Source organism: Chiloscyllium plagiosum, unplaced genomic scaffold (genome assembly GCF_037043375.1).
Source record: "Chiloscyllium plagiosum isolate Xiang-an unplaced genomic scaffold, Cpla_swu_hap1 HiC_scaffold_13, whole genome shotgun sequence".
NCBI classification, from domain to species: domain Eukaryota; kingdom Metazoa; phylum Chordata; class Chondrichthyes; order Orectolobiformes; family Hemiscylliidae; genus Chiloscyllium; species Chiloscyllium plagiosum.
Genome location: NW_028270151.1, coordinates 62,573,479 through 62,587,766, shown reverse-complemented (window position 1 = coordinate 62,587,766; position 14,288 = coordinate 62,573,479). Strand labels below are relative to the sequence as shown.

The 14,288-nt window shown below is 39.9% G+C and overlaps 1 protein-coding gene across 3 annotated transcripts in view; it reads left to right on the top strand.

The window, feature by feature from the left end:
- LOC122555874 (guanylate cyclase soluble subunit beta-2-like) overlaps nt 1-14,288 on the top strand; it is a 75,064-nt gene that overhangs the window by 24,267 nt on the left and 36,509 nt on the right. For all 3 annotated transcript variants that reach the window (XM_043702098.2, XM_043702097.2, XM_087993672.1), the window contains exon 6: nt 13,303-13,523. In XM_043702098.2, the coding sequence (XP_043558033.1) occupies nt 13,303-13,523 (221 nt within the window). The remainder of the gene's footprint in view (nt 1-13,302; nt 13,524-14,288) is intronic.

Genomic DNA, 14,288 nt, shown 5'->3' with positions numbered 1-14,288 from the left:
GTATTGGCAGAGGACAGAAAACTGTAAGCATTGTGCCATTGTTTACAATGGGAGTTAGGGACAAATCAGGAAATTACAGGCCTGTCAACTTAACATTGCTAGTAGATAGATGATCAGAAGAAATTCTGAGTGATTGTATAAATTGCCATTAAATAAGACACATGGTTTATCTTAAGGCAGTGAGCATGGATTATGATGAAACAATGATTGAACATTCTGGGATGGTAATACGAAGTGTCAATGAGGATAGTATGCTTCATATCATATATATATAGCTTTTAACAAAGGCCCTCCATCATAGACTATCTAGAAACATAAGTGTCCATGGGATTCAAGGACAAGTGGCATGTTAGATCCAAAGTTGGCTCAGAAGATGGAAGCAAAGGCTAGTAGTGGTCAGGTTTTGTGCCTGACAGACTGTTTCCCTAGTAATTATGCTGAACTCAATTGGAGATCTTGTTCATGTTGTATGACAAAAGATTTAGATGTAAATATAAGGGGATTTATTAAGTATTTTGCAGATGATGAAAATGTTGCTTGCATGTTGATAACATAAAAGAATTCTGAACATTGCAAGGAAAATATCAATTGATTAGTCAGGTGGGCAGTAAAGTGGCAAATGGAATTCAATCTGATAAAATCTCGGGTGTGTCATTTTTGGAGGGCAAACAATCTATACTTATATTAATATGGACAAATTTGGTGACCGGAATTGTACCTAGTACTCTATTTGTGACCCAACAAATATTTTATACAGTTTCAACATAGATCCTTTATTCTATGTTTCAACTAATAAACAAAGAATACCTTATCCTTTTTAAACCATTTATTTACCTGACCTACTACCTGAAGGGATGTGTGGCCATACCTTCCAGGTCCCCTCTGTTCCTGTACTTTTCAGTATATTACTGTTTATTATAAATTCCCTTGTCTTGGTATGATATTCACATTCATATGACATAGTTAATTCAATAGTATATCTGTATGCTGTGGTTATACTGTTAAGTCACCTTATTGTTAGTATGAAATGCTTTTGATTTATACTCACGCAAAATCTAAGCACAATTAATGGAAACTATTTGTTCTGTGTATTTCATCCTTTCATTCAAAACTGTAATACTGTATAAGATGCAAGAACATTCAGGGCATTGTATTAGTTGCTTCTCTGTGAAGTGTTTCCTGAATATGTTTGTGACTAATAATCATTAATTAATTTGAAGCAAAGCTCAAAGTTGTGACCTCCTTTCAAGGCTCAGGCATGCAGGTTTTTCTCACCATTGCTCTTAAAGCAATCCCATCTCATTAAGGATTACACCAATAGACTTTCTCTATCATATGTGTTGTGTTTGTGTCCACTGGTACTATCTGAGATGCTTTGGGTGGATTCACTGCTTCCAATTCTTAATGGTATTTGTCTAAGTTGCTGATATCATATGGCAAAGTATATCAATAAGAAGTCTATTGCTGAATCTTTATAAACAGTTTAAGTTCATTATATTGTAGTTGATAACTCATTGCATTACATCTGAGTTACATAGTAGTCTCTTGTGAGAGTTCAGGCTAGACTTAAGGGTAAATAAACATTACAATAAACAACATAGAACCAAGCAGTTAGATTGGTCTTTCAACTTAGAACAACTGGTACTGAGAGCTGGTTAGCTTCTACCTGGAGAAGTTCTTTATACTCTGTTGGATGGAGCGTACCTCAAGATATCAGCCAACACTTGTAGGTACTAACAGCCCATTCAATACTCTAAGCCACATTCAGTATCAATATGATTGGTAATTCGAATTGAATGAAGCTTTGAATGGTGCACTCTGATCAAAGCACTATGCAGCTTTAGTATGGTAACTTTAAAAATGTGGAGAAAGTGAGGACTGCAGATGCTGGAGAAGAGGCAAAAGGTGTGGTGCTGGAAAAGCACAGCTAGTCAGGCAGCATCCGAGGAGCAGGAGAGTTGACGTTTCGAGCAAAAGCTCTTCATCGAAACGTCCGCCCTCCTAATCCTCGGATGCTGCCTGACCAGCTGTGTTTTTCCCAACACCACACCTTCTAACTTTAAGAATGTGCTGGATCATGCTGGCAGTGTAGCTGGACATTCAGTTTGTCTTTGTAGTGTTCTTGATTTCCACGAAGCAATGAATTGGGGGCAAGGTCATCATCGAGTTTCTGTATTTCTAGATCCCTATCTGCTTTTCCTTCATGAGTAGTATCAAACTAACTAAACAAATATTTGCCCCATTTATTTTTTTCCCAATGTCAATACCTGCACTTAATTTTATCAGTCATGATTATTCACATTTGTAAATATGTGCCTGTTTTTCTTGGTCATCGCTGACCTTGAAGAAAGCTATCCAGAAGGATTTAATACTCTATGTGGCATGATTTGCTCCTTCTGTAATATTTGTTTGAATCTGGCTGCAAATCAGAGCGAGGTGGGTGGTGGAGGGGGCTCCAGCTGGAGACTAAACAGGGTAAGCACCCAATCTTATTGTTGTCACAAACAGCAAATCAGGAAGTGGAATGTCATGATTAGTTTTTACTTTTAAATACATTTTACAAAAAGCAAAATGGAGGAGTCTTACATACTCACAGGATTAAGGCAGAGTCTGAAATATCACAAACAAACTCAAAAGAGAAGAAAGAGTATTATCCTGTTCCTGAGGTGAGAGGACCAGGATGAAAAGACATATGGCTTTGCCAGGACAGCCATCTTCCTGATAATGCAAGGTCTCTGTTGATTGCATGCATGTGGCTCTACAGCATAGAACGTCCCTCCCCTTCTCCATTTGAGCATCTGGAGTGGAGAGTGCTGCATTTATGACTGCAGTTCCTGGCAATCATAGATTGAGTAAGCTCACCGGGCGCCAGGCCACGTGTCATTTTTGTGACCTGGAGGAAATGGTTTTTCATATATACATAGACTGTTTCTGTTTGCAGCCTCTTGTTAATTTTTTTTGAAGGACTTGCTCCTTAAATTTTGATTGCACTTCAGTCCCACTCTCTTGATCTACAAGCACCCAGTGCAGGGCAAGGTGGACAAGTCGGGGGGGGCCTTCTTGTGGGTTGCTCCACGGCCCTGGTCAAGGTGGCAATCACCAGGTCCAGGCAGCAGGCCAAGGAGGGGCTCATTGTCCCTGACTGTCTGCCCCTCTTTCGCAGTTACATCCATGCTCGATGTCCCTGGAGAGGGAGCATGCATGCAGTTCTCACTAGCACATAGCGGCCTCTAGAGTCCGATGGGCACCACAGGAACTGGGGTGTTTTATCAACTTTGCTTCAACAATGTTATTTTACTTTAGTAAGTTTATGCTTCATTCTATAAGTTTCTGTTTGATTGTTAATTTGTGTTTTATTTCAATACAGTGCTCCAGCTGTGACTGTTTCAACTATTTTTTCAACTTTCTGTTTCAATAAAAAAGTTAAGGAGGCTTTAGTCTGTGCTGCTCCCTGTCCCAGGAGTGTTTGATGGGGATGGTGTCATGGGAACTTTCTTTCAGTTTAAAAGATTCACGGGAGCTTTGCTTTCCAGTTACTTATAGTTTAAAAGTAGAGAGAACTTTGCTCTGTACCTAATCCTGTGCTGTCCCTGTCCTATGAGTGTTTAATGCGGACAGTGTTGAGGGAGCTCTACTCAAAAGAAAGGCTGTTTTACTTTCAAGTTAAAAAAAAGTAGAGGGACCTTTTGTCTGTATCTAACCCAATGCCTGTTCTGGGAGTGTTTGATGGGTACAGTGTGGAGAAAGGCTTACTCTGTATATAACCCTGCACTGTCCTGTCCTGGAAGTGCTTATTGGACACAGAATCAAGGGGGCATGACTTACAGTTTTAAAAAGAGTAAAAGGTACTTTATTTTCAGTTTACAGGAGTGGACTATCAATGAGGAGAACTTCAGAACTAGAGGTAACACCCTCTCCAAAGTGCATATAGTGTCCAACCACACCAAAACCAAGTAAATCCCCAATACTCTGCCAGCAGTATGTGGCTTTATCCTACAATAATCCATATACCAACCATTTGTGTTCCTCCAAGATGCAATCCAGATGGTTGCCCAGTGTCAAGAGCAACGTGCTTTGGACAAAGCTCATGATTCCATTCCATTCCATTCCATCAAGTCACTATTTAGGATCAGAAAGTCTTTAATGAAAGTTATGGAGTCACTGGCAACACCATGGGTAAATGGACACAGCAAGAGGAATCTCTTTGGAGACTTCTGATTAATTATAATGACTATCTGCACTCCCAACATAGAAATATCATTATACCTGTGAGCAGCTCAAATGGGAATTCATGAAATCTTTCACATGCCCCAGCCCAATCAGAGGACTCCTTCTTCGTATGAGAATATTGACTTATCACATTGGTCACATTGACAAAATTTTCTGAAGTCTGAGTACCTCTGTTTAGGTCCAACTAGGAAAACACCTTATTTGTTGACAGCTTTTAGAGTACCTCATCTACAGTCAATGTTGGAGCGGCGTTCTCTAAACACTGACTTGTTCACTTGTCTCATGTTGATACATTGTCTTATGTCTCAATTTGGCTTGAGTGCTATATTACCACCTGATATATTGGACCTTCTATTCTTTCTCAATGTTTCAGGGATTACTGCCACCTTGCCCTCTGGAGGATCTAAGCTTGTTCACTTGGTTTCAGTTTCATCCAGCATTCCCTGAAGCTGAATTGTCTGCATACAAGTTCATTGATTGGAATTTGGGAAGGGTTGGTTGGCTGCATGGCTGGTTTGTGCTGCTAGAGGATGCTAACAGCATAGAATCAATTCTAACACTGTCTGAGGTCACCACAAAGATCCTGCCTTCTCAACCTTGCCCCTTTCCTGAGACATGATGACCCTCAGGTCAAATTCACTACAACCCATCTCTCTAATGAGAAGTGGACCCATGATCTCTGGGATTGCAGTGACTACAATTGTAATTGACCTCAGAAGAGGCTATGGCTGAGTGGTAATATCACTAGACTGTTAACCCAGTGACCCAGGCAGCATTCTGGAGACCTAGGTTCAAATCCCAATATGGTAAATTATAGAATTTGAATTCAATAAAAACTTGGCATTAAGAGTCTGATGATGATTGTGGAATATTTTTCTATTGTTAGGAAAATCCTATCTGGTGCCCTTGAGGGAAGGAAACTGCCATTCTTACCTGCTCTGGCCCACATGTGACTCCAGACCCACAGCAATGTGGTTGACTCTTAACTGCTCTCTAGGCGATAGGAGGGGGGATTGCCCAGCCAGTGATGCTCCCATCCAGTAAATGAATAAAAAAAACCCTCCTCAGATTCAATCTAAGTCACGACTCTCAAGCTTTTCACCAAGATTAATACATCTGTTGACTGGCAACTTTGTACAAGTTAATAATACAATCATCTCTATAACTAGGCTAAATTGATGTTTGCTGCAATTTAGTGACAAGTTACAGAACAGTTTCTGTCTGATTCATCTGCTGGAAAGACATTTTGCTGGAATGTTTCATTTTAATCCACCACACCAAGATTACTTTATCCAGCCACAGCTTTGTCATAACCATCCCGTTCTATTGCTCTGTTAATTGTTGTGAATGTCTCTCATCAACGCCACAGTATCACAGAGTACCAATATCCTCTGATGTGCTTGCTGCACTATTGCTGCCCCATCAGGTCACAGGCATTTGCTATCTACATAGGCATTGAATTCCTCCAATCACACAACCCATTGCATGCTCACTTGGCTTGCTTTGTAGCAACTAGATTTACACCCCTAAAACTGGAAAATGCTAATCCACCAATACTTCAAAGGTTCAGCATCCTAATTCAATATTGTCAGTTTTTATAATAAAGACACTCAATGAGACTGAGGTTTATCTTGGTTAACTGGGTGTTAACAGCCACATTGCCTTCTCAGATGCAGCCTTCGAAATTGTGCTATCTGACCTGATGTGAAGAAGACTTGAGCATTCACTCGGTCTCCCTGCAGACCTGCTGAGTTGTTAGACTTTGGGGGTTTACGACCACAGTTACATAAATATAGGCAGTCAGCCATTTGCAAGGAATTTTCATGTAGTTTAACAAGTGTTAAGAAGCAGCAATTATATATACAGTTCATTATTTAATTAGACAAAGGAAGGAAATATATGACCTGTGACATGCAAATACTTTACCAAGCCCAAAGTTGTTCTTTAGAATAGTGAGGCAGAAGTGACGGACACCTATAGTTCGGAGTAGTGGGGTATTTGTTCCTATGGCTTTGCTTCTTCCATCGTGTCTTTGATGATAATACTCTTTATTCTTCCCTTCATCAGATGTAGGGAAACTCCTGGTCTTCTCCCAAGAAGATGATGTCTCATGACCCTGGCTCCTCTCTTCCTGACTTCCCCCTTCCCCCTTCCCCCACTTCATAAGCCTTTTGTGGGGGTTGTCAATCTATTTTATGTCAAACATTTGTCTGAATTATTTCGGGCAAAGCCCATGGACAGCTACTCATGATGTCAGGATGACCATTATCCCCTTGCCACCTTATGTTGCCATTCTTTCTACAATCAAAATGTCCTGTTTTCCCAAATATTGCACTGATATTAAGGTGCCCGATAAATTTTGATGTAATTTCAATGGAATGTTGCAAATTTGGTAATCCTGGTGATTCTAGTGATCATTCCTGTATTTTATGTTCTTATATACTAGAAACTTGTTTAAGTTTGGAAGAGGCTAGTTGCTATTGTAACAGCAATTAAATAATACCTCATGCAATATAGGAAATATGAAACAAATTTGGCTTTAAAGCAACCCCAATTTCCAGCAGAGGTACATTACCCTTTCTGATTTACAGCCAACATGAATTCTTGTTGCGAATTCTATCACCCCACAATGTGTTGTTGTGAAGGAGAAGAATTTTAGTGGTTTCCCCATCGAACGATTTGCACATGGAGGATCTGTAAACTCTTCGGGTGGCCTTCCCATCCTCCCTCAGCCTGTCATATATGAGATGTAGATGAAACATAAGGTGAATCCCGTATACCCTCATCACCCTCAATCCATAGGATGGCATTGAGTAGCCAATTGGCCTCAAGGTCAACTTTCCATCCAGACTCAATTTTGAATCTGGCATGAGGAGTTTAGGGGCACGGATGAATCTGAAGTCCAGTTAGTTGTCCTGCCTGGGCATAAAGTGCTTAGGTAAAAGGAATTTGTCTCCTGCAAAGGCCTTTCCAAATTGGACTCCTCCCCGAAGTTTGCCACAATGGGTGCTTGGAACCCCACTCAAGCATTTCAGTCAAGACCTTGTGCCTCCCCCTCCCCCTCCCCCAACACCCCTGGCAGCTCTCTGACGTGGGACTTCTGCCTGACTAAAGGATGGAATTCCTGTCTTCAGCCAATTAACACTCTATGGAGTATTTAATGGGAGAGGGATATCACTATCCCAGTGGCAAGATGGGAAACTCCACCCCCACAAAACTCTTCTATTCAATAATGTATTTATGCCCTACCTTTTGGGCCATTCAATATCGAAGAGTGTGACATTTGTTCATCATTTTAAACACTTTTATCTAATTATGAAGGGAAGATTTCTGTCTCAGTGATGACCATAATATTAGTTTAATTCGTTCTCCAGGTTGCAGGCAGACTTCCTTTCTGATTATGGGCAAGAAAAAAAGAATCAAATGAGGTACTTTTTAAAAAATAGGATGCTACCACTGCAGGTCTCTTTTTTTTGCTAGAAATTCCTGTTTGATTGAATGCATCCCAGAAACATTTGGAGAATAGTCATCTTGGGATGTAGAGGAAAACAGTCAAGTGTGGGTTGGCAACCTGTTTGCATTTCCCATAATTTTCTTTACATTGACTCATTTTGTTTTGCCGTCCAAGACAAATTGGTGCTTTTTAGGTTTAACTCTCCACTCCACTGCACTCCACTCCACACCTTTTGTACCGATAAAGCTAGGAAATCAATTAATTGATGAGTATAACATTCATGCCTTTGTGTCCCTCTTGATTAAAAGCAGTATGTGCAGAAATCTAGATTGTTGTCAAATTACAGATGTGGGTTGAAGTTAAAGGAAACATTCACTTATGATTGTGTGCAGTAAACTGTTCAATGCTTTTGGCTATAGTTTGGGAAAACAGATTGATAATATCCTGCACACGTTAAGATGTTATTTGCACTTGACCTTTAGGAGACAGATTTTCAACTTGTCAATCCAAGTGAAAACTGGCTTGTGCTGATTGACAGCCCATCGCACTTGGTTTTTATTTGCATTAACTTCAAGTTGTAAATCTAATCAGTGCAGTTGATATTTGAAGTTCTCACAATGCAAAAATGAATACAGGTGCTTCAGCTTCATTTTGGCAGTAAGTAGGAAAAATATTCTGTAAAGTTCCCTTATTAAAACAAAGCAATTATAAACACATTTATAAGGAAAGTCTGCATTCAAAATTTGATGATAATGTTAAAATAATAAACCAAGTTGGGGAAACTGCTGCAAAATATTTGTAATGAAAGCCAAGTGATATTGCTGTTAAGGTTGTTAATCATGTTTAAATAAGGGAGATTTGCATGAACAAGCAACAATACTTTGAGTCCTTGAAATTACATGATGCAAATATATTATGTTGTGCAATTTGTTTGTCTATTATAGTAATAGAGGGATTTAAAATAAATGAGTTAATGCATCTGTTCAATCATCAGACAAATCAATTGCATATGAATGTGTTAATCGCATTCTAATTTTAAGCACCAAATGTTCCAATAAGAGTTAATACTTTGGGTTTTCAGGAGAGCAGGAGAAAGAAGGGGGTGGTGCAATGCTGAAAAAATGATTAAGAGAAAAAGTAGTGATAACCTTCTTGACATTTTATTTTCTATTGAGTCCATATAGCTTCTGGCAAACAAAAATCAACCATTGCTCAAATAACTTATTGATAAAAGCATTCCATACTAAGTGAAATAATAGGTACAGACACTTTGAATATATTTCAATTAACCTCATTGCTACTGTTTGATGTTTCATATAAAGGGTTTTGATTTCAAAGCAAAAATTAAGATCTTATTGATTAACAAGAAAATCAAGATGCAGAATGTTTTGAAGTATTTAAAATAGCCATTGCAGATATTTTTCAAGACTAACAATTTATATATACTGGAGGAAGCAGTCGCCTACTGGTCTTATCAATGGATTGTTAATCCAAAGACCCAGACAATGTTCTGGGGACCTGGGTTCAAATCCTGCTGTGGCAATTCATGGAATTTGAATTCAATAAAAATCTGGAATTAACAGTCTAATCATGACTATGGAATCTGTTGTCAGTTGTCTGGTTCACTAATGTCCTTCAAGAAAGGAAACTACCATCCTTACTTGATCTGGCCTATATGTGACTCCAGACCCAAAGCAATACAGTTGACTCGTAACTGCCCTCTGAGCAATTAGGGATGGGCACTGAATACTGGTACAGCCAGTGACACCCTCATCCTGTGAATGAATCAAAAAATAGATATAATATAAATGTAAATGTTTTCCTTTGCAATATAGCCATACAGTACAAGAACATAAGGAATTATGAAAGGTCATTTAATCCATTAAAGTGCATCTCTCCAATCTATTAATTCTCCCAAATTGTTTTTCTTTTCCAGACCCACTGCAATGTGGTTGACTCTTAACGGCCCTCTGAGCAATTAGAAATGGGCCATAAATGCTGACCTAGCCACAGGGCTTACATCCTCCGACTGAATTAGACAAAAGTTGTGAATCACCACAATTTGCTGCCACTACATGTTCATTTCGCATTGGAATTAAGAGCAGGAGGAGGCCATTTGGTTCATTAGACTTGCCAAAAAAATTTGAATCAAGTAATTTACAGAGTAAATGCTCTTTAGCAGTGTTCACAATATTTACTCAAACTCTCTTGTTCAGAAAATGAAACTAAAAGTGCAAAGACTCATCTTTCATGGTGTAAGATGTGGTTAAAAATGTATAAATTTTCTGTTATTCTTTTCATTCCTGTCTCAATTTCCTCATCCTCACTCAATTTTTATTTCTTCTTGTCTCTTTGTTTCGCTTTCTGCACCCGATTTAGCATTGAATTTACTCATAGACTCATGAGAGCAGATAGAGGCCATTTGGTCCATAGGGCCACAACTGTCCCCCTGAAGAGCACCCCAACCACGAGTAATAGGAATATGAGTTCCCTGATTGGGGTTGTTAATCTAGTTGAGTTGGGGAGTCCCGGCTGACGTAAAAGGATGAATGTGAGGGATACTGGGCTGTCTGAATGTCTGACTCAGTGAGAGGCAATGCTCTTGTCAAATGTTATGATTTTGTAAATAAAGGGTGAATGGTAATGGGATGCCGGCCTCTGAAAAGTTATTTCAGTGGTACCAAGAGTAAAGCACGCTGAAGAAATGTGCAGCAGCAGCTGATTTGAAGTTGGAAGTAAACATTTTCTTACATCATGTCTTTTGGAAAGCTTGACTCCTGCAACCCTGCTGTCAAGGACTGGGCCCAGTATGTGGAAAGAATGGATGATTTATTTCCTGGCACATAACATTGTGGCAGATGAAAAACAATGAGTACTTCTATTGATAGCCTGTGGAGCTGCAGCTTTTTCTGTCATTTGGAGCATAACATTTCCTGAGGCGCCAGATATTAAAACCTTTTTGGGTACTGAGAAACCAACTCATGGGAGAATATGGCATATTGTTATGAGGAGCAAGAGTGATTGTCCTGAGTAAAGGTTGCTGTCAAATACTGGATGAACTCTAGCAGGGCCATCCAGGGGTCTCCAATAATGAAGATGTTAATGAGGAGTTATCTCAGGTGGCCAGGCTTGGACAGACACATAGCTATACTGGAATGCCAACAAGGACAGATATTACCACTAGCAGCTTCCCCACATCCTTGGGAATGGTCGGGTAAACCTTGGATTCCATTACATTTTAATCATGCGTATCCTTTCTTTGGTTCAATATTTTTAGTCATTATGGATGCCCACTCAAATTAGTTGGACATGCATAGAATCCATTTGTCAAACACTGGAGCAATGATAGAAAATTTGTGCACATCATTTGTGAAAAATGGAGACCCAGAGGTATTGGTCACATATAATAGGCCATCATTTACCATCAGGCGATTTGGTTATTTCTTAAAGTTGAATGGGATTCAGCATATTAGGACAATTCCTTACCACCCTTCAACTTAATGGCCTGGTAGAAAAAGCAGTCCAAACTGTGAAGGCTGATTGAAGAAACAGCATATAGCCTCACTAGAGACCAAGTTGTCACAGTTCTTGTTTGATTAGAGGACAACACCACATGCAACTACAGGGATAGCACTGGCAGAGTTGCTAATGGGGAGAACACTGTACACCAGGCTCAGTCTGAGCTTCCCGGACCTTGGGGAGTGGGGGGGCAGTGAAATGGCATCGGGAACTTCAATGCCAAACCTGAGACTCCACCAAGTGAGAGTGAGAGTTTGATACAGGGGACAAAGTTTGATGCAAGAAACATAGAAATGGCCCTGCATGGGTAAGAGGCATAGTCAGGACCAGTGACTTATAAATTAAAGGTAGGTGGGACAGTCCTGAATAAGCATATGGACCATTTGAAAGCTGCAAATTTGTGGACTGTGTGGGAGCAAAACTTACCCTAACTCTCAGCAATTCTTTAGAGACCTGTCGATTCACCCTCTCGGTCAAACATTGTTGAATCCTCTGAATCAGAGATGTACATGATGGAAGTAGCTGTCTCAATGTTTCTGCCTCTGAAGGAAGCGAGCGAAAGTCAATTGAGGTGCTCCAGGTACAAGAGAGGAGCTCCTATTCATTACACACCTCCTAAACCAGATTCCAAGTTGGAGGAACCTGACCTGGTGTTAGAATGCTCCAGGTAGCTCTCAAAGGAATAATACCATCCTGTCTCCATGGACTCAGAGGAGAAGAGATATAAAGATTATAATGAGGTCCTCCAGCTGGATGTCATGGAATACGAGTTCCCCAATTCAGGCTGTTAATCTGGTCCAATCAGAAAGACCTGGCTGACATAATAAGGATGAGTGTCAGGGATATTGGGCCTCTGAATGCCTGACTCAGTGGGAGGCAGTGATGTTGTCAAAGCCTATGTGTTTGTAAATAAAGGATGATTGGTGATGGGATGCTGGCCTCACACTCACACCTCCAGCAACTTTACCAGCAAAACATTCTTGTTTTGAAGTGTCCAGGAACATGGTTAAGGTCTCAGAAAATTCTGCATTAATGAAAATTGAATTGAAACCAAATGTGGGATTTGTGATCATGGAATACATTTCAACTTCCTGCTCAAGATGTTTATGAAACCATTGCTTTATAAAATGGCATTTGACTGCCACCCTAAGCAGCAAGAGGAATACATGGCTGAATATACTCTCTAAAATTTTTTTTTTCACTTTACTGATGTTAGCCTCCTGCGAGATCTGACCATTCCATTCCAGAGACATAGGTCTGGATTTTTATCCCTGTGGTAGATAGTCAGAGTTGGGAAATTTCCCAGAAAGAGCAAGGAGGCAGCGAAAAGGGCTGGCAAGTCCTGAGGTGGGTTGTTTGAAAGGTCTGTCTTGGTGCTCTGGGAGTTATTCCCAGTTATACCGAAAATAATAAGCTCCTGTAGTCCTCACTACCAATACACCCCAGGCATCATGCATGCAACTGCATGCCACAAGCCCACACCCTATGGCCCTTATACTCTCTATACCAAGCTATACTCCTCAGTCAACCTTCAAGGCCCCTCATACCTTACATGTCAACCTATGTCACTTTCACCATATATTCTGCACAGGACAAATAACGAATCTATGAAAATCGAGCCAACAATGACTGTCATGTTGGAATTTCAATCTATGCATTCCCTAGTTTACTGTGCATATTTTCATTAACTGCCAAAGCAAATAAATGTGCAGTCATTCATTCTGTAAATCACGAGGTCCAAAATCCTGGAACTCCCTTCCTAACAGCACCATGAGGGAACTACATCATAAAGACCACAGCTGTTAAAGAAGACAACTCAATGGCACCCTCTCTGGGGTAATTAGGGATGGCCAATAAATGTTGCCAGCAATGTTCACCTTCCGAGATTGGATTAAAAAAAACTGAAGCTTGGTTTATGTAATTTATGATTAAAATACTTGCACCATGTTTATTAGTTGTTGCATTGTGCAGTACAGCTTGTACGCACTGTCATTATTTTTTTAAATGTTTCTTTTTCAATTTAAGAAGGAAATTTGTTATATTTGACATTTTTAATAAAACTTCTCAAAGTTCATTATCAATCCATTTATCTTTGTTAGGCATACTTGGTGCAGTGGCCCTGGATTTTTTTAACAGTGAAATCACAATGGATATTGTGAGTCAGATGGAAGAGGAAGAACGAACGGGTAAAAAGGAACATGTTGTTTTCCTGGTAACTCAGAAACCAGCATATTCACATAAACGACGCAGCAGGTTATCTGCGAAGCCACAGTATCTGTCTGATACACGCAAGCAAAGTGAAAAACAGTTAAATAAACTGGTATGTTGCAAAATTGAAATTTTGTTGCTATTATTGTAATTGATTAAAAAAAAGTGATGAGTTCAAAGACTCTACATTGAGCCCTTCTGCTTCCACCTGTTGCTGGTTGGGAACGTCATCCACTTAGGGCAAGCTCCATGTATACCCAGTGTACCTCTCCAGCACCTCTCTTGACTCCCTCCCTGTCTTTGTGCTGTTGGTCTGTTTATATGACGTCCAGGCTTGAATGAACCACAATTTCTTCCAATTGAGAAAAAGCCATTTACCCCCATCACAAACCTCAGGCATTTGTAATCAGTTTGATGCCTCTTGCCATCCAATGTTTTAGGTTGAACCAGAATGCTCACAAAGCCATTTGGTCTTTAGTGAATTTTCAACCCCGAGAAGTCCTCAGATACAAAGAAGACCTAATTGCATTTTAGGAGTGTGATTTGCTTTACCTCTATTTCTCTTGCTGACACCTTAGTCTATATCTTTATAACCCTAAGGTTCAACTATTTCTCATACTTCATGCTCAGTTGATTCAGAATTATGCTCCCTGTATCCCAATTCTCCCACCCAATTTTGTCAGTAATTCCTTTTTCCTACTAACCTATATGGATTCCCAATTCCTCAATGGTTCCATTTATAATTAGAACATAGAAAAGTACAGCATAGAACAGGCCCTTTGGCCCACGATGTTGTGCCGAGGTTTAATCCTAAGTTGTCATCATTTTCATCATTACGACTTCCCACCTCTGAAATCCCATCCAGCCCTACAATGCC